This window comes from Leiobunum rupestre, chromosome 10, assembly GCF_980474605.1.
Source record: "Leiobunum rupestre chromosome 10, qqLeiRupe1.1.hap1, whole genome shotgun sequence".
Lineage (NCBI taxonomy): Eukaryota > Metazoa > Arthropoda > Arachnida > Opiliones > Sclerosomatidae > Leiobunum > Leiobunum rupestre.
In genome coordinates this window covers 17,294,726-17,315,029 of record NC_143393.1, presented here as the reverse complement: position 1 = coordinate 17,315,029, position 20,304 = coordinate 17,294,726, and the positions used below count along the sequence as shown (strand labels likewise).

Sequence of the window (20,304 nt, the reverse complement as noted above, 5' to 3'; positions counted from 1 at the left end):
ACAGTGGTAGGAGTTACATTTATTTTACATGTTTACCTTTGAAAGCGAGCGTATTATCATACAATTAATAATCTGTTAGTTAAATTATTATTATTAATTTGTTTTAATGAACTAATTATAATAAATAATAATAATCAGCTAGGCTAGTACCCAAGGCACGACCCTAGGCCCAAGTCATCTAGCGACTTATAATGCCTTTAAACTATGTACAGAATAATTAATTAAAATCCAAAAATTCTTACAATTTGATATACCCTTACTCACTTTTGCCCTTACGATATAAGCCTTTTACAAACTTTATTCTTAAACCTATTTATATTTCTACAATTTTTAATTTCAAACTCTAAAATTATATATAGTTTTGGTCCTAAATATAAGGCGTGTTTTTGGCCTATAGATATGGTCGCCCTTTCCACGATTAAATTGAATTTCACTGTAGAAATACTGTATTTTCGAATAAGATTGCAGTTGTATAAGATTCTTGCGCCTTATTAAAAAGTTATCTTTATACGAGAAAATATATATATATAATTCAGTGTTTAGGAATAAAATCTACGTGGAGACTATTTGTAGCGTTGCTTCCAATCCCCTTCATGCTCTAGAAAAAAAATACTTCCCCCTAAAAAAGTAAAACAGCATGGTATCTCATTGGTTCCCTGAAAGCGACGTCTACTTACGTAATTGAAGCGTACGCTGGTGACGTATTTCCAGCCCCCCCCCCTTTGTGCCGGGAAAAAATTCGACCACGACGTATAAATGAACTCATTCTTGGTAGTAATAAGTCCATATATCCAAAAGTGACATAATTACCAAAAGTGTGTCAATCGGACCTATTGCTGAATGAATGTTACGAGCATAATACAAGTTGGGAGGGGAGAAGGGAAAGTATGCCTTGGGGAGGGAAGGAAGTTAAAACCAACAAATAACGCCTCGTAGTGAGGAACGGAGGAACTAAGTAGCACTGGTCAAAGTTAGTGTACTCTCGGAGTTTTCGTCGTTCTGTGGAGATGCTATCGCCATCTACCTACGATATAATACTATAGACTAAAAAAAGATCCAGACAGGCGACAATAAATAGTCTTTTATGTGGTCGATCTCGAGTCGAGCATTCATTAAACCTTTAGCATACGAAAGTACAGGGATTGTCACACTTTTATTTAATTTTAATTATGTCACTTTTGATATATCGTTATTTATAACCGCTACCGGTTTCTTAAGACTATTTTTAAAATTTCGTATATCATTTTAGTAGCCGTGGTTTATTTTTTTTAACTTTATTATAGTAATAGCAAAGATAATATAAACATCGTACCCTAGATTCGAAATCAGAAAGCTTTCGGATTGACGATTTTGTAACGAAGCGTTTACACACTTCCGGCACGTGAACTCCAAAATGTCGGCCTCCATCGGCCGTTGCCATGGTCTTATAACCGCCAACTTTCATGACGCGCTGCTTTTCCCGCAACAACTCTTCATGAAAGTTGGCCGTTATAAGACCATGGCAACGTTCGATGGAGGCCGACATTTTGGAGGTCACGTGCCGGAAGTGGGTAAACGCTTCGTTACAAAACTGTCAATCAGAATTCGAATCTAGGGTACGAGGTTTATATTATATTTGGTAATAGGGAACTAACTCTCCGTTGCTTTGGCTGTGGCCGCCATGTTGGGTATAATTATTTTGTCAATAGGAAAAAGCATGGGTGACGTCGTGTGACATAGAACTGTTAGCTCCCTATAGAGCTCTACTCTTTTTTATGTCAAATACGGTACTTAGGTATTAGTCTAGCTTAGTTGCGTTTTATAAGACGTCTGACTCGAAATTTCCGTTTGTTCCTTTTTCCGCCAGGAGTCGCCTCGAGATGCCGTTCTCCATCAAGAAGTTCTCGATGAACCGCAGCAGCAGTCTTCCTTCGTCACAGAATCCACCGCGAAGTGGCGGTTCGGGCCCCATGGAGGGTAAGAAATTGACCTTGGCCGATATCAGAGACCGAATGACCGGAAGTTGCGACGGTGGCAGTTCCGGGGCCAGTTTAAAAGCCATGAAGAAGTCAGCCTCTCAGGATGACCCCAAGATAAAAGGGTCTTCGCGCGGCCCGACGCCTTTGACCACCAGCCGCTCCGTGGACGCGGCCGAGCTTCGCCGCCTGGTGTCTCTAGACAGACACCCGTCGCTCCGGTCGCACCACGAGATGCAGGAGTCGCACGGCGTCCGAAGCCGCGGCCTGCCGACCATGGGCGAGTACGGAAGGTTCGTGCCGACCGTGCCCTTGCCTCCCATTCCGGGCGAAGAGACTCCGCCGCTCAGAGGTCATCAAACGCTGCCCAACCGATGGAGGAGCGCCGGCAAATCCAGGAGCTTGTCCTCCGCTGAGCCGCCTCCGTTGCCTCATCACCAGCAGCCTGTGGATCACAGACACGCAACCGGCCTCTACTACGAACAAGGCCCGAATGGTGAAGTCCGACGGCTCGTTCTGCGCAGGAATGGCGTCAGATTTCAAGGTAGGAATCCCACTCTTATTGATTATCGGCTTCCGCGGTGTGTTTTGATTGTTCGAACGTTTTGTTTAAATTGTTTCGGGCAGCTCTTCGATAACGCGATTACCAACATTTTCACGGTATTCGTAACAATGATCGCGAAAAGCGAAGGCTAATTGAACCATTAACCCGAGACCCGGATCGCGATATTAAGTCCAAATCGAGGTATGAAGATTAACGCTAGTAAAACCATTATAGAATTTAGGAAGGCGAGCATTTCTATTTACATTAGCGTCGAGTATTTGAAGAACGAAATGTAAACTCGAGTTTACTCTCTTTTGCTTTGGGCGTGAACCGGAACCACTCTACGCTATTAGAAAAAGGGGATTGATTCAGGGGGTTTAGCTCCCAATTGCGAGGGAATCGAGCGGCCAGGACTGTCTCTAAACGACATTAGTTTTGGTAGGCCGTGTTCTCTTTGTTTACGCAGCAGATCTGCCTGGTACTCGATTTGCAGATCGACCAGTAGTTCGAGGTTGAAGTCCCGCAATTCGGCCATTCCGACTTCGCTCTCTAAAGGAATGGTTATATACTTTCGAGGCTGCTGCGGATATCTCCCCGCAATAAGTCCTTGCAAATTTCCATAGCTTCCTTTTCCGGCAACAGTACCGCTCATTTTACCTTTCCTGTTTGGGTGGCCTAATTCGCGTTTGTTGAGTTTAAAAATGTTCAATGCCATTCTATTAAAATTCTTACCAAAATAAGGGCGTTGTTATTTTTCTTTGACTCGGGCGTGTAAATACTATCCGTACTTGTTCCCACTGAAACGAAATTTTCCGGAAAATGACCGAGGCTTTTTTCTATAAAATATTCCGTATTTTTCCGAAAACAATAAAAAAAGTTTTCATTTCATGATCAGTCTAATATTTTGTTTGCAAATTGAAATTAAGTGGCATTTTCGCCTAATTTTTTCGAATTTATAAGTAAAACTAAACCTCTAGACTAGTTTAAACTGATTAACAATGTAACACTATTAATGTTTTGTAGTATGTTTACTGATATTAGACATTTTATATCGATAAAAAGAGAAAAACATTAAAAACCCTTAAAAAGTAATTTATGTTTAAATTTTTTATTTTTCCGATTTGCGGAACATTTTCAACTCTACCACTGCTAGTTATATTTTTTGTTAGAAGCAAAATTAAGTTAATTATTATCGTTTATTATTAATTAATTATTTAAAAAATTATTCGGGAGTTCACGATCCATGATCCCTTGCTTTGTAACAAAAGATAATTCTATAAATTCCTAGCTAATCTGGCTAAACCCTTCATAAGGATTATGAAGACTACTTGTTTTGGTTTTTTATTTTTTAAATATTTTGTATATAGCTAAGGAAGATTACGTGAATTGAATATATTTCAAAAGATGATAATTAGAATTTTTACAGAATCCATGGAATATCGTTATTTTCCAGCATAAAATGTTTAAAAAATTTGGTCGATCACTGAGTAAGGTATCGCTTATCGATCTTTTGGCTAACTTCAAAGCGTAGTATCCGCAAACGTAGAACGACACATTCGTCTCTGAACTAAGGAGGAGACTATCCGAGGTGATAATCACCGATTTTGTTGAAACTAGGTGGGTATGTAGACCTTATGGTAACATGAAATTTCACCAAGGGAAAAGTTGCAATGGGCATTAGTTTTGCCATGGCAACCGAAAATGTTTTTGACAACACAGTATGTATATTTCCTCATTGAAAATAACAATTGATCATTTTTTACATATTTTGATCAAATTGACCAAAATTCATCAAAGTATCATAAAATTCATTTCATTTGTCAATTTTGATCTATTTTTTTTTGGTTTTGAAATTTAAAATTTTTTTTATTAGAAGTTCTCAGATTCCCGTGTTATTTTCAATGTGTAAATATACATAGCTGTGTTGTCAAAAACATTTTCGGTTGCCATGGCAAAAACTAATGCCCATTGCAATTTTTGCCTTGGTGAAATTTCATGTTACCATAAGGTCTACATACCCACCTAGTTTCAACCAAATCGGTGATTATCACCTCGGGTAGTCTCCTCGTAAGCGAGTAGTGGTTTTAGGCAATTGAGTCGGGTATCGAATACTAAAGTTTTTTCGTCGAGTATTCGAGTCGAGTAATATTGAAATCGAGTCATGTTGTCGAGTACTTGATTGAAGCTGGTTTTATTCGAGTAATTAGGAAATTAAATTTAAAATGAGTATAAACTTACTTCCAATGCTGAAAAATATTCCTTTACTTTAAATGAACCACAGTTTCCACAACTTTAGTAACCTTATAGTGACTACTGACTAGTGGGATATAAAAGACTAGCCTAATTATAGTAATTAATAGTAAAATAACAATACAATATACGATTTTTTAAATTATTAATGTACCGTCTGTCCGTACATTGCTCAGAAAGTTAAGACTCCTGAGTCATAACGTCGGCCGACATCCGAACTCGTGATGAGACATCAAAGTGACACTCCAAACCAAAACGAAAACTTAATAATATTGTTTGGAGAAAAACCGCGCAGGCGCACTACGTATTAAAAAACGTGATATAACCCCAAGGTCATTCAAAGCATTTGTTGTTTGTACGTCTTGCAGGTACCGTTCATTATTGCCACCCCGAAAAGTTGCTAAAACCCCTCTTTGAACTTACAAGGAGACGACCCGAGATGATAATCACCGATTTGGTTCAAAGTCGGGTATAATGTACATCGCCATGTAACTTGAAAAATCTGCGAGGGAAAAGTTGCGACGGGCTTTCGTTTTGCCATGGCAACCGAAAACGTTTTTGACAACATGATTTGGAATTATTTCCATTGAAAATAACATGGGCATCTGAAGGACTTTAAGGGTCGCCCAATTGACCAAATTGCATTAAAACTTGATTAAATTTAATTTTTTAAATCAATTTAAATGTATTTTTAACGGTTTTAAAAATCCTTCAGATTCCCATGTTATTTTCAATGGAAAAATCCCAAATCATGTTGTCAAAAACGTTTTCGGTTGCCATGGCAAAACGAAAGCCCGTCGCAACTTTTCCTTTGCAGGTTTTTTAAGTTACATGGAGGTGTACACTATACCCGAGTTTGAACAAAATCGGTGATTATCACCTCGGGTCGTCTCCTTGTTAGAGCAGCTAATTAGAGTAATCGAGTACCCGAATTTGCAATTTTTTGGTACTCGATAATCGACGAGTATTTTCCAATTACTTATTCGAGGTCGAGTTAGATATCTCGACCTCAAAAAATGGCGAGTAATCGATGATGTTCGAGTACCCGCACAGCCGTAGTCTGAACCTTAGCACCTCTCTATCGTTTCACTGGAACGTTACGAACTACTTTTATAACCCATTTCGTTTTAATTATAATTAATGACATTTCTAATGTTGGGCAGTAATTTCTTATCAGGTTTCTGGCTCTTATCAAAGTATATGCATACCAAAGTCAATAATATTCCTATATGGGAACGTTACGTGAAAATTACTTCGTAAATTAAGGCCCAAAAACCATGATGGATAAACTAGCTAACTTATAGCTAGGAGCAACAAACACAGCACCCCACACAATGAGAACGCAACCCGTCAGAAGTCGTGCATTATTTTGTGTAAATTTTTCAATGGCCAGACGCTTTAGCGCCTGCTGCCGTCGGATGGGGAAAACTCGGAAATTGTCTTCCCCCTTACCGTAGAACGTTCAGTGTAAAGTTTAGTCCAATGAAATTTCTACACAACACTGCGTTCTCGTGTTTAAAGGCTAGCTGCGTTCTCCTTGTGTTTGTTGCACCTAGCTTATAGCATATGACCTAATATTTGGTTCAATACATGGTAGCTTGTAATCCTTACATTCCGGAATAGACTTATACATCTGGACTCGGCGTTCGGATAAGAAATTTTCCGTTCATTTCTTTTATATCCATATCCGAAAATTATCCGAATAACAACTTATTTGTTGCATATTAAATCGTATAATAGTCGCGAATAATATCCATAAATTAACAGTTAATCGATTTTTTTATGATTAATTGATATTTTGGCGGTTAATTTATCCGTTTCCCCGAGCTCTATATACATCTTTATCTTTTTCGAATCCATTTGATTCCAGTTCAGCCGTCGACTGTTTTCTTTTGTTTTCGGTCTTTCATTATACATTTTAACGTCCCTTTCTCCATTTTGTCTTACCAGGGGTAGGTGGCCTTTACTTCGTCATCTTCCATCTTATTCCGGGCAACAATGGGCACATCTCCTCTCGCTCATCCTTTTTTTTTCTCCCAGCATCCCTTTATGATGGAGGGTCGTACACTTTAATGGGCTGATTTCGGGAGAGGCCAGACCCCCCAAACCCCCTTTTCTTTTCTTATTATCCCCCACTATTTCTTCTTCTTCCGTAGTCGTCTGTACGGTACCGGATTTTCACTTTTGATCCATTATTGCCCCTTCTTGTTAAATTTTAATAGCTTGTTTTTGCTCCCTTTCTCGTTGCCGACCTATAGGGGCTGCGTGCGAATGCTTTTTTGCGCTTTTTATTCTAGTGTTATTGTTCCCTTTGTCTACTCATTTAAGTGTTTTTCCTTCTGTCTGGCGAATCGTTTACTGTATCTTTATCTCGTTAATGGGGAGCTAGTTTGTTTTGGATTTTAAAAGGAGGATTCCTGTTAAGAAGGCTTTGTCTTTTGCGAGGAACCACGAACCCCGTTTATTTTAAAGCTCTTGCCTGGTTGTTTCTAAGCAGAAAGCTTTATTTTATTTAGAAATAAGTCTTTCTTATTTTCATTGCGCTAACCTACCTGTATCGCTCTTCTCCGTAACAACAAGAACACATAGAAGTAACTAAGAACTGTGAAAATATGAAATTACGCTCCGCAAACTCAGGAAATTGACCGGTGCCCAGTGCCGTCTTTCCCATTGGACAAAAAGGGCACTGCCCTAGGGCCCCAAGATTCTGGGGGGCCCAAATTTTTCCAATTTGGAAATGTAAAAGAAATTTTAATAAAAAAAATGATTTTAACATTGCTCGAAAGTCCTATACTTCGAATTTAGTCGCGTCTATAACCAGGGTAAATCTAAATAACCAGGGTAAATCTAAATAACCAGGGTAAATCTAAAACGAATAAAGACTTTTGGTTGTTAGTATTTTTAAATTCAGAATAAACTTCTTCTTTAGTAACCTTTAGTAGGTTAAGTGAAACTATTTGAACCGATAGTTGTAGATTAGAGCAACGATGGAATTCGCACTGGAGGTTAGAAACTTGGGTGGAGTTACAGGTGATCGCCCATAGCTTTGCCCAGGGGCCTCCAATTAGGTAAAAACGCCCTAGCTGGTGCCCTCTAGAGAGCCGTGTAAAATGAAGTCTTTAAATTGTATTTTAAATTATAATACTTCAATCAGCAAATAACCATAAGATATTAACCATCCAGAAAGTTTTCTCCTAAAAATATTTATATTATTACAATTTTTAATTTAACCATCTAGAGTATGGTACAGTTTAGGTCCCAAAAATTGAGCATGTTTTTGTCCAATAGATTTTAACATCCTATCTATTAAAAAAAATTTCATGTAATATAACGAGTATTATACAAATTATAAGGGGTTAATGAATCTCTAATTCTGTACGTATAAATTAAAATACATTTACAATACATTTGTCTAACGGAAAAAAATAAACAATCTCTATATAGTCAATTCGGTGTTCATATCTACTTCTTTTTAAATAGATTCTAATAATATTAATCATAAAGAAAATTAATTTTATGTAGACTCTTATAATGTTTCAATGATAATTTTGTAAGTGCCACCCCAGCCTACTATTCCATATGACAAAATAGATTGGACTAGGGCGAAATAAGCGATCTGAAAGGGGAACGATCAAGCTTTAACCAGTTAGATAACCCTTTAGCCCATTAAAAACTAAAATTTATGGCGAAAACCGCATCAAAAAATATTTAGTGGTTAATAAAATAAAGAAATTTAGGGAAATCGAAAAGCTCGCGTCCGCCGCGTCACCTGGTGAGAAGTCGGTGAGACAGAAAAGCAACGTTCCAGTTATAAGAGACTTAAGCCTAAATTGCGCGATTTTAAAAGATAGGATAGTTCGCAAATCGGTCATACGGGGTTAGGGGCGCTGGCGGCAGCCCCTAAGATGGCGGCGAAAATTCAAACCCAAACACTTGGCGTTATTTTTCGTTTCAACTTTTTGGGCCAAAAGCTATTTTTTCAAGACAAAAAAGGTACGTGTTAGTATATTGAACGTCTTGTTAATCTTTTGATACGGAAATAAGGCCATATTTGGAAAAGCTTGGCCGTTCCCCTTTAAGTCTGTACAGATTTGGAACTACTGCAGAGACTGAAATAACGATTTGTCATGGATTCCATTTAAAAATGAGAGGTTAAGCAACCATGTTGAAATCGTGTAGGTATAACTTGTAGGATATTAGATTGTACACATTAAAGCTACATTAGCTTCATTCAATTGGATGGCTTGTTATATTTTGATAAATACTCTCTTCGCGTAAATTATTCAAATTTTGACTGACGATTTTAAGAAATACCAATTTGAAAAGGAATTGATAAAAATAAAATGCTTACTAATGAACAACTATAGCAATATTGCCGCTTATGTTTTGGGGATGCCAGTGCAAAATAAACAAGGTATATCGATCCCGGGTTACTCCCCGAATAAGTGTATCTAGTTACATTTTCGAATACGACCTTTTCTAAGGGGGAACAGGGACGTACCTTTGGGGGGGGGGCAGGGGGAGGCTCCCCCCCAAAGTTTTGCAGAGTTGGCAAATCGAGGTGGACTTGGCAAAATGAAAATTATGAAACATGTTAGTTAATTAAAAAAACTCCTAAATCGATAGTAAACAAATCATTTAGAATTTCCCAGCAATTTACTTCCTTAAAGTCATTAACTATGTTTGAGATTTCTATGTAGTTGCTTCTCCTTATGTATAACTTTCAAGACCTGATTTCTACGCTAGGCAGCTAGTGTGTCGGAACTTTAGTTCAGCCTTGTGGTAAAAGCTTTTTAAATAGTCATTTTTCCTACAGCACTTTATAAAATTGAAAGGCAGATAGACAGATAGACGCGTGATAGGGAATATCGGTTGTTCGTTATTATTTCAGTTTTCATTTTCTACGTTAAATTTGGCAATCTGTATAAAATTTATAAAAATAGTTTTAATTTCTATAGGAGATGTTACAGTTTTTTTTACTTCGGGTAAATTAGGTAAGTCGTGAATATTATAGTGATATTCTTTAGGAAAGTCAAAATTTCACAAGCCAATATTCCTAAAGTTGCGTTTGAAATCTACCGTAGCAATCCAAACTTAGACGACTTGACAAACTTTGGTTTTTACTTGGCCAATTTCACTTACCCCCCCCCCCCCCAAACGTACACTTTTCGGTACGCCCCTGAGGGGGAAAACAGTTTTTCATTTTTCAGTGGCTCGAGTTGGCGTTATTGAGACGGCCGAAACTCGTGAGCGATAACGACAAGTATTGAAAGGGGGCAAATAGCCTTCAACAAAAATGAGGTCGCCTTAAACTTAAGGCTCACTTCTGGAACCCTGGATGGCACCGTGCAATGTTTTCGTTCGGGAGTCAGGTAGAGCCACGGTCACACTAGAGCTTAAAACCCAGTTTAGATTGGTTTGAATGCCAGTTTTTACCGTCGATGATAATTCTTGGTTCACACGTGCGAAATTGTTTCACCCCGATTCGCTTATATAGCCAAGGCCGCTTAACGTCATTTCAAATTATGACCAGAACTTTGAAAATACTAAAATGTATCCCAAATCAATTAGTTAATCATATAAGAAATATCCAATTAGTAAAGCTGTATTTACTTATTCACAAAGTGCCCAAACTGGCGCTTTCGCTGTTCAAGCAACACTGTCGCCATCTTTTACGTTCCTTTTTCAATTTAACAATCAAGTAGCTACCATGAGTCTGCTAGATGTTTACAGACATTATTTAGAATTTTATTCCCATTATTTTGGAAAATACGATCAATTTACTTAACTGCCTTGTCGTTTTGGGAATTCAGAATTTGTAGCTGACGAATATTTAAAAAAAAATTGTGAGAGAAAAAAGGGCTGTAAATAAGTAACTTAGTTCAGCAAAATTGTCTGCGTTTTTTTATATGTACCGGAAAGACAATTTTTCATACTTTTTTGCGATAAATTCACGATAAATAGCACAATCGACACAGTGTAAAAAGCATAACTGAAAAGTCAGTTCAGTCAAGCCTTGGCCCAATATTGCTTTACGAGATTGTTATTATTAAATACAAATTGAACTAATAATTATTTAAATAATAAATAAAACTCAATTATTGATCTAACAATTCATTTTAGAAAGCAAATTTTAAAGATATCACGAATTTTACGACTGAAATTCATTAAACTCTTTTTTATCACGGTGGAGCCCCTATAAGGTCGTACGTACCTGCGAAAGTCGGCTTCAACTCTGGCGGGAAAATAGTATTCATCCGCCTACGAGGGGGGAGCCTTAGAAATAACACGTTTCTTGACCGACGGCAAGAGCGAGACTTTTTATACGAAGTCACAGTGGCGTCACCAGGATTTTAAAACTGGTGGTGCTTAAGCCAAAAGCCCTGTTCAGGGGCGTTCCATTGAGTGATATGGGGGAAGGGGGGTCTTCCAAAAAGATTTGGAAAGTTGGAACGTAGTCAAGGGGGGATTATTCGTAGTAACGGTTTTTCTCTCTGTTGGATATTGACGAAAGCCTCTAAGCTCGGTCGCCAATGACGTAGATGGATGCCAAATCTTAGAGGTACCTCGCGTTCGCACAAAATTCTAGCCGTCTTACTTAGCTCCAAACTATATCTGTCTTTATAAGACTAAATATGCGAGTATATAACTTTAATCGGAAGTAACATGCTTTTAATGTTAAAAGCATGTTATTTGTTTTGATTTATTACTATTTTAATGAAGTATTAAATGTTGGAAAATGTATTCAAAATTCTTTTAATTTTAACGGTCTTAATCAAAGTCATACATTTTTAAAAATATTTTAACATTAATTTTAAAATATCACAAATACTTTTTCACTATGTTATTTTTCACTAGATTATTTTTGGCAACTAATTAAATGAAAAAAAAGAAAAGGTCATATAAGACAACCTTGTTAAAATGTTTTTGGTTAAATACATTTAAGAGAAAAAAATTCATGTATTTTACAAGTCTTAATCTTTCATTTTTAACATTAGATTATTACTTGGTGAGCTTTTTCATTTTTTTATCACGTTTCCTTTCTTTTAATGTACGTGAAAATTATTTCTCTTGGATATTGAGTAAATAATTGGCAAATTTTATCGGTAAAATTTTTTACAACACCCTTTTCTTTACTTATACTAATTAACTTAGAATTTGTAGCCTCTTTGTGATAGGAGATACACATTTTTTCAAAATTATTGACATCGTTTAAGAATGTATTGGACGGAATTACCAAACCACCATAACTTAATTGAGTAACCCATGAAGGAATGGTATACGAGTGGTCGTTAATAGTGTTTGAAGAACATTTCAGATCAATATTGGGGTATTTCTCCACAAATTTTTTTGCCACCCAACCAGTTAAATATTCCATGCCACCTTCCTCTTGTGGGGACAAATTTTTTTCGCCATTCTCTTTAGTTTTATTGTTTGTTTTGGGCGAATACTTATCATTTTGTACATGTTTACTATTTTATGGGGGTGAGGTAAATATTTCTTTAGACATTTGACTTGGTCTTAATATTACACAATTTGTGAGGTTCGTTAACTTTTGTTTTTTTTTTTTAATAGGAGAATGAGTGGGAGAAACTACATTATTAATACTACATATTGAATGTACATTAATGTCATTTGAAAGTAAGGACGTAATGTCATCAATATTTTCCATTATGTCTTCGTCATCTACTATTATATCAGATTGCTTGAGAACATTTGTAACAAAGTATTCATCGCAGGATTGAGACACAGAGTTAACATTTGATTTCACTATTCCTGGATTTTTACCAAGAACGATCATCCTAATCCTGTAAAAGGCATTTATAGGATTAGGATGATCGTCCAACCCTCCTCTCGTTCTCAATTGAGAAAAAAAGTTTTCTAAGCAATCCTGATTTAACCGATGGGTCAATATGTATTTAATTCCATACTTATTTTTTAAATCATAATAAAGACCTTTAAGGGATTTGTTCGATATTATAATACTTTTCTGGAAAATTTGCAGAATCCCGTTTTTTTTTCCCATCACAGACCATAGCATTCATTGTGTATGACATTTTATCTAAAATTTCATTTTGAGCTGAAAAATTAATACCATAACCACATTTGGATTCTAGGGTGTCATATTTAACAAAGCTGTTCATAACATCGAACCAACTATTTACTGTTTCTATAAGCTCTGCTGTTTCATTACAGAGCCCCATTCTCTTAACAGCTGTTGCCACGTTGTGCGATAGAAGTTCAGCGGCTAGCCTAAAGTTCTGTCTTTGCGTTTTAACACAGTTGAAATGCAGATTGGTTAGCTTTGGGCACATTTTTATTTCACCGACATCACTTTTAAACATTGTAAGGACTGGTTCTTTAGATATCTTTTGGTCGTCGAGTATAAAACCAGTATCCAAAAACCAGTTTCGTATTAATTTCAAGAGATGTGGAGCGTCAGCAAAACAGTAAATTTTTTCATTACAATCTGCCGGATTTGAAAACCAAGTTCTGTTAACAGAGATCCCCAATTCCCTCCACAATCCCTGATTCCCGCTTTTACGGAGGTTACTTTCCCTTTTTTCTGACCTTTTCCTCCAATTTTTAAGTTTTCCTATTATTTCTATTGCATTACAGTTACAATTAGTTCTGCGATGGGGTGGATCCTTTAAGCAATTTATGGGAGAAAGTAGATAATTTAAGCTTTTGTTTATAGAAACAGTTTTAGACAGCACTTGAGAACTACTGGGGTTAGTTAAAGAACAAAGGTTAGTTGGCGATGACACAGTTGGTGATATAGAGAGAAAGCTAGTGGTTGTTGACAAGTTATTAGAGTTGATGTCTAACGAGCAAACTTGGTAATCATTTGGTACATTCAATAATGAGCTAGTTTCATTTAAGTTTGGTGTAGAAAATAACTTTGCTCTATATGGGTTTGATGCTAATTCCTTAGAATTCAAAGTTGGTAACAAATCATTAAAATCTAAATTTTGAAAATAATTTTTAAATGTATTATTTCTAATAGGGGTGGACTGACAACCATTAAAATCTTTGAAAATTGAGCTATTGCAATTATAGGCACGAGTTGAGATATGAGGTGAATCACTCTCTTTAAAGTAGGAACTTTTGGAAGTATCACAAATAGAATTTGAATTTCCATTTTCTTTTGAAAGTTCATGTAGTTTATCCGTAGACAAGGAACTTTTGGTATTATTATCACAAGTAAAGGTTATGTTCCCTTTTTCACTAGAGTTTTCTTTTGGATCTTGTTGGTTTATTGAAGACCTAATGTTCAAGGAACTTTGGTTGTTTCAGAATTTCTTGGTTTTCAGTAGGCTGTATATCACAAGATACATTTGATATTGGGTTTTCATTAGAGCATTCTTCAGTAGTTAGATTATATTCTGGGGGTAGAAGTTCATCTGGGGTTGATTTTTCACTGGAAATGGTCTCAACCTAAAAATTGATTAATGTTATGTTTAATATTTTAATGAAAAAAGGATTAATTTTTTAAAACCTCTTGATCACTTGATTTTCTTCCCATGGTTTGGCAAGCGGCTTCATTGATTGGTAAGTTGATTGAGGGGATAGCCGATGGTATTAATAACGTCTTTGATTTATAATTCATTAAGTCTGCCATCAAATTTCTTTGAAAGTCTTGTTCGATGAAATGCTCTGAACATATCCTGGCACATTTTAAATTTAGGTTGTCTCGTAAAGATCCACATGCCTTTATCCATTTCTGTCGGATATTTATTTCGGATGGAAATCGATGGTATGACACATTCTTACCCCTACTTCCAGTAAAAAAATTACTACACCCAGAAACTGAGCAGCGTTGACCTGGCATTATCCTAAATCAATGGCGAAACGTGGTCTCTAAATTCAAAATAATCAAGTCAAATTAAGGCTTCAAAGTTAAGACTCGGCAATAACTAATACTAATTTACAACAGATTATTCAATAAAATCACTAAGCTTGCAAATTACCACTATAACCTATATAATACTCGAAGCTATTTACTACATTAAAATTAAAAAAAAAAATTATTTTTACCTGCGTTTGAATTATAAATTGGTTAGCCATGATGACAAGCCATCGTCCGACGGTCCGCAAGGTTCGTAAAATACTGCGTATAATAGACGGTCCGAATGGGTAAAATCCCAACTTCTGCTACACGCCACTCGCCGATTTTGTTGTGGTACCCCAAAATATAACGCGACTACGCGAAGGCTCGTTTATTCGGCAGTGGCATCCACTGACGTCATGAAAGGGGAAACACCGGTTGTTTGCCTCCCTTTTTTTGCGCGCCGATCTCTCGTTCCCCAGAACCGGCTCTATAAGCCAACCTTATTATACGCAGTATTTTACGAACCTTGGAACGTAGTGATCGACTATGAAAAATATAAAGTTTTTAATGCCAATTTTTAAGGAAATAAAATCGAAGAAACTTTTGGCCAATTCAGAATTTTAGGTGGCGCTTCAGAAATTTTACAGGTGGCTCAAGCGCCGCCTAAAACACTCTAGCGACGCCACTGTGAAGTCATATCCACTCAGTGTTGCCAGATTGTGGGAAATTTCCCATATTGTGGGAATTTTTGGGGTCCATTTTGGCTCTGTGGGAAAAAGGTGACTTTTTGTGGGAATTTTCATGTCTACGGGTATTTATCCTATGTTTTTTTTAATTTGACTATCAATAGAAAGCCCGAAATTATCTAGAGCAATGTATTTTCGTGAATCTTGGTTTTTATAAATAATGTAAAGCAGGTGCCTCCTAATACTACAATCAATCAATGCATAGGCTTAACCAACAAAATGTTTAAACATTGTAATTTCAATAAAATTTAATTTTTCAAAAATTTGAAAATTATGGCATGTTATGAGTTTTCGTGGGGGCAGGGCTAAATAGGGGTGTGGGAATTTGTGGAAAATTTACTGCCGAGCAATTGGAATTTCAACTTCCCGAACCAACGCGAAGCGATTTCTCACGCTGGTTGTGAAACCTAGTTATCTAAAACGAAGCGATTTTAGGGGTAAGTGTGAACCTGGCTTAAGTCAACTCGCGACCCCACGTCCGCTTGCTTCCGTTTCTGCGGGTCGTCCTCTGTCCCGAATCGATATTGGTTCGTGTCGGGGGGGGCAAGCATCGCGACCTGCTCTCGCGGCAGCCACTCACTCCAGCCGTCACTGCATCCACTCTGAATGATCAATTGGAAACGCCAAAAAACGGCGCTCCCCTTTCTAGCCCCTCCCCGTGCCTCGAAATCAAAGGAACCGCTCTCTATTTCGGCAGGTGATGATAGATGGCGCTTTCTAACAGCGCCAAATTTAAACGCTTCGTAGCGACGCGTGCCGGCGTCATTGTCGACTATCACCCGTCACGCCTAAAGGGAAGTTTGAAAAAGTTGTCTCGTTTTTTGTCGCTCGGAGCTGTTTAAGAATTGGTCGTATGGTCGTACATTAAGGGGGAAGAATACAGTAAAAGCCTATTATTTGTTCAAGCTGAACGTTTCTGTTTTAACAATTACATAATTGAATTATATTTTTCTTATTAGGCTGAACCTTCCTCTAGTGCTTAAAATAATTTTGATAATTATAATATTAATAGTTAACGAGATATAAGGTCCTAACTAAAGGGTAGTTTGGGCGCTTGACGCTTGCCCAACTTGGTTAGCTGTGGGGGGGGGGGGTCCGAATTAAAACGTAATAACCTAATTACTTTAAAATTTAAAATTGTCAAAATTATTTTATTAACTAAACAAGAGGCTGTTCTACACTTAAATATTAATTTTATAAGTTAAAATACAAGATTAAAAGAGTTCAGCTTGAAATAGTGCGAAAGTAGACAATGGACAATGTAGTCTTCCCCCGTAAAGGCGCTATTTCATAGTTCTAATCGTTTCTATAATATTGCAAAACTTTACAAATTTATCTTGTTACCTAAACACATTGTTTGATGACCCGTATTTCGTTTGGTGCTCTTAAGCGTTACGACAGAAAAAAATAAACAATTTTACCTTTTTGGTTTCTCCATGCGAGAAAATATAATTGAAAATTGTCAAGAACATTTTACAATTCGTTCTATCTCTCTCTCTCTCTCTCTCTCTCTCTCTCTCTCTCTCTCTCTCTCTCTCTCTCTCGCATATGTTTGTGTGGGATTGTGTTTTATGCTCTAGGCACCAAATCGGAGAAACAACCGAAGTGATAACCTAAAATTTTACGCTCTAGCGGGAAGCGGGGTTCAATCCGAATTTGTAAGCATTGGCCGTAACTATCAGCTAACCGTCGGTTGAATTTCTATAGTATTAATATCCTTTTTTTTAAGGCCTCGTAGTTTTCCCTGTTACGATTCGTGAGCGGCAGCTCTTGCTAGAAGTCTGTGTTCCCCAAAAAAATAACGCGAACGAATTTTTGAGTAATAAGGCCCGAGCGTGTAAAAGAAATGACTAAGGCCATGGAGCACGTTTCCCGCCTTTCCCCTAAGCCTCGGCGCGCTCCCATCCCTTTGAAGAATTGGGGGCTCGATCGGCACGATTTTACTCTACGAGATGAAACTTTGACCTTAACGAGCGAAGAATCACTGTAAGCTCATTGCGCTTCGCTATTTCTTAAGGCATTTTCGCAATTCCCCATAACTAGATTTCATTACATATTTAGGCATTTGTTTCAAACGTGATTCGAACATGGTTTCTTACACTTTTTATATTTAAGGTAAAGACGAGGGGCAGGTCACTTCCTTGATTAACGACACACCCCTCAAAAGATTAAATCCGATTTAATCGTGATTATTTTGATTAAATTAAATTTAATCACGATTAAGTTGCTTAAATCACGTTTAATCATGATTAAATCTGTTTAAAATGATTAAATCTGTTTAAAAAGATTAAATCCTGATTAAAAAGTTATATCGTGATTAGTATGATTAAATCGTACTTCAGTCTTGATTTTAATGATAAATTCTCGATTCGATTATATTGATTAAATCGTGATTAAAATGATTAAAATGATTAAATCTAATTAAAAAGATTAGATCATGATTGGAATGATTAAATCTCGTTTAAATGATTAAATCCTAATTAAAAAGATTATATCACGATTAGAATGATTAAATCTCGTTTAAATCGTTATTAGATTTTCTAATCTTGATTACCCTGATTTAATCATTTTACTATGATTAAGACGCACCCAAAATGGAAGTGACCTGCCCCTCGGGTAAAGATACTTTTTTGGCCTTTTATAGGGAGCTGTTGGCTCCCTTGCCACCACCCTCCGACGCATTGTAACCACCTGAATTAATGACTTTAAAAGTCGCTTGATGACTTAGGCCTAAGGTGGTGCCTTTGGTATTAGCCTGCCTAGCTGATTATTATTATTTATTATTTTATTTAAGATTTATTTTGATCAAAACGAAAATTAAATTAAATATAATTCATATTAAGTTACATAATTTATTGGGTATTGAAAAGTACGACAGAAGAAATGCTTCTAATTGATATATTTTATTTGTTCTACACATTAGTTTACACCTACAACATTATCATTTAGATTGATTTAAACGTTTCGTATTCGAGTTGCGGGGATTCTCTATAGAAGGATAAGTTACGCGAAAGACGCAAAATATTTTTATTTTTATTTTCTCAAGGTCAAATTCCAGAATAGGCTAAGCGAAGCTATAAGTGAACGGATTTATCTAGTGTTGTTAATTTTCCGGGAAAATAAAATGCGGAAAAATTTCCAGAAAATTTTCCGCAAATCGGAAAAATAAAAAAATTTAAACATAAATTACTTTTTAAGGGTTTTAATGTTTTTAACTTTTAATGTCTCATATCAGTAAAAATACTACAAAACATTAATAGTGTTACATTTTTAATCAGTTTAAACTAGTCTAGAGTTTTACTTTTAGATTCGTAAAAACATTAGGCGAAAATGTCACTTTATTTAAATTTGCAAACAATACTAGACTAATCATGGAATTAATTTTTTTTCTTTTTTCGGAAAAATACGGAAATTTTCCGGGAAAAAAGGTCTCGGTCATTTTCCGCGGAAAATTTGTAGACTTACAACACTAGATCTATCCTTTCTTTTTTTTTAATACCCAAGGCAACACCATAGGCCTAAGTCATCAAGCGACTTTTAAAGTCATTAATTCAGGTGGCCGGGTTACAATGCGTAGGAGGGTGGTGGCAAGCCCTTCATGCCACGCGAGCCAACAGCTCCCTACACTAAAATTTTCCGGCTTACAACACTAGATTTATCCTTTAAGAAATCGAGGAACTAAAATTATTTTACCTCCCTAGCTGCTCATCCATCGGTACAGAATTATCGTATTATGTAATAAATATATCAAATGTTTTGAAACTCTACTGTAAAATTGAAATTATCAATATGTTAACGAAAATTTTATCGAATTTTAGAACGCAACCCTAGCACTCGCAATACGATCTTTCGACGTTTAAGTAAATATAATTTTTAGTTCGCGGTGTGTGGAAAGCACGAATGCCCGGGGCTGACTTGAAAAGACATGGCTTTTTATCCGATAGAATATCGTTTTATCCCAAATTATTTAGGGTCTAGCTAATTAATTGATACACGACAGAACGAAGCGCGCTTTGCGGGTTTTCCGTCCCGAGAGGTTCCAGACTCGCTCGTCTTTAAAAGGTCACGGGTACCCCTTTCGTACCAGTAGCTTCGTCTGCTCGCTCCGGGGCTCAAGCGGGGACTAGCGGCTCGTGAATAATGTAGGAGCGTTGCCATAGATACGTTTCCCGAGCCCCTGGCTGAACGCCTGCTCTAGTCCGCTAAACAAAAGGCTCGGGACTTTACCCAACCAGCGCCCTCCGACGAAGAATCGGTTGCCCCTTGTTTTATGTAGCGTCAGTCGATCCATTTTATTGCCCACCTTCTCCGATTGCGCCGTGTTCTCTACATTTTTAAAATAAGAAACCTTTAAATAATTAAGCAATAACAGCCATCTTACATCGTGACTTATAAACCTTCGTACATTTTCCATTTCGAGATATATTCTTATCCCTGGTGGCGCGCTTCACCGTGAGCAACAAATTGGGTTGAAGGAAAAATAGTTTATAGACGTAAAATTATTTTCTTTTTTAAGTTGAATAACGTAGATTTATTTTAGATGTTGTTCTCATTATTACTATTAGTCATTTGTAAAGAGCGTTATCCGTTATTAAAAAAAAACTTTCCTGGAACGTTTGTAATATTTTTGGTGCAAATCCGCCGCCATCTTGGAAAATGGCGGATTTCAAAATCTATCAATCAAGACATTGTTAGCCGATTGGGCTGAAAGTTTCTGGGTTAGTTGGTTACAAACCGTAGATAAGATCTTTTGTTTTTGGATGAAATTTGACGCCATCTTGGAAAATGGCGAATTTTATAATCTACCTCAAGCCATTGTTAGCGGGCTGAAAGATTCTGGGTTAGTTGGCAAACCGTAAGGTCCAGGTTGCCATAGGGAAACAAAAGCCCATTGCAACGTTTCCCTTTGAAAATTTTCATACTACCATAAGGTCTACTTAACCCCCGAGTTTCAACAAAATCGGCGATAACCACCAC

The 20,304-nt window shown here is 36.8% G+C and overlaps 1 protein-coding gene across 28 annotated transcripts in view; it reads left to right on the top strand.

Moving 5' to 3' along the window:
• LOC149924881 (coiled-coil domain-containing protein CG32809) overlaps positions 1 to 20,304 on the top strand; it is a 566,408-nt gene that overhangs the window by 123,512 nt on the left and 422,592 nt on the right. For all 28 annotated transcript variants that reach the window (XM_090161281.1, XM_090161276.1, XM_090161267.1 and 25 more), the window contains exon 2: positions 1,847 to 2,499. In XM_090161281.1, the coding sequence (XP_090017407.1) occupies positions 1,847 to 2,499 (653 nt within the window). The remainder of the gene's footprint in view (positions 1 to 1,846; positions 2,500 to 20,304) is intronic.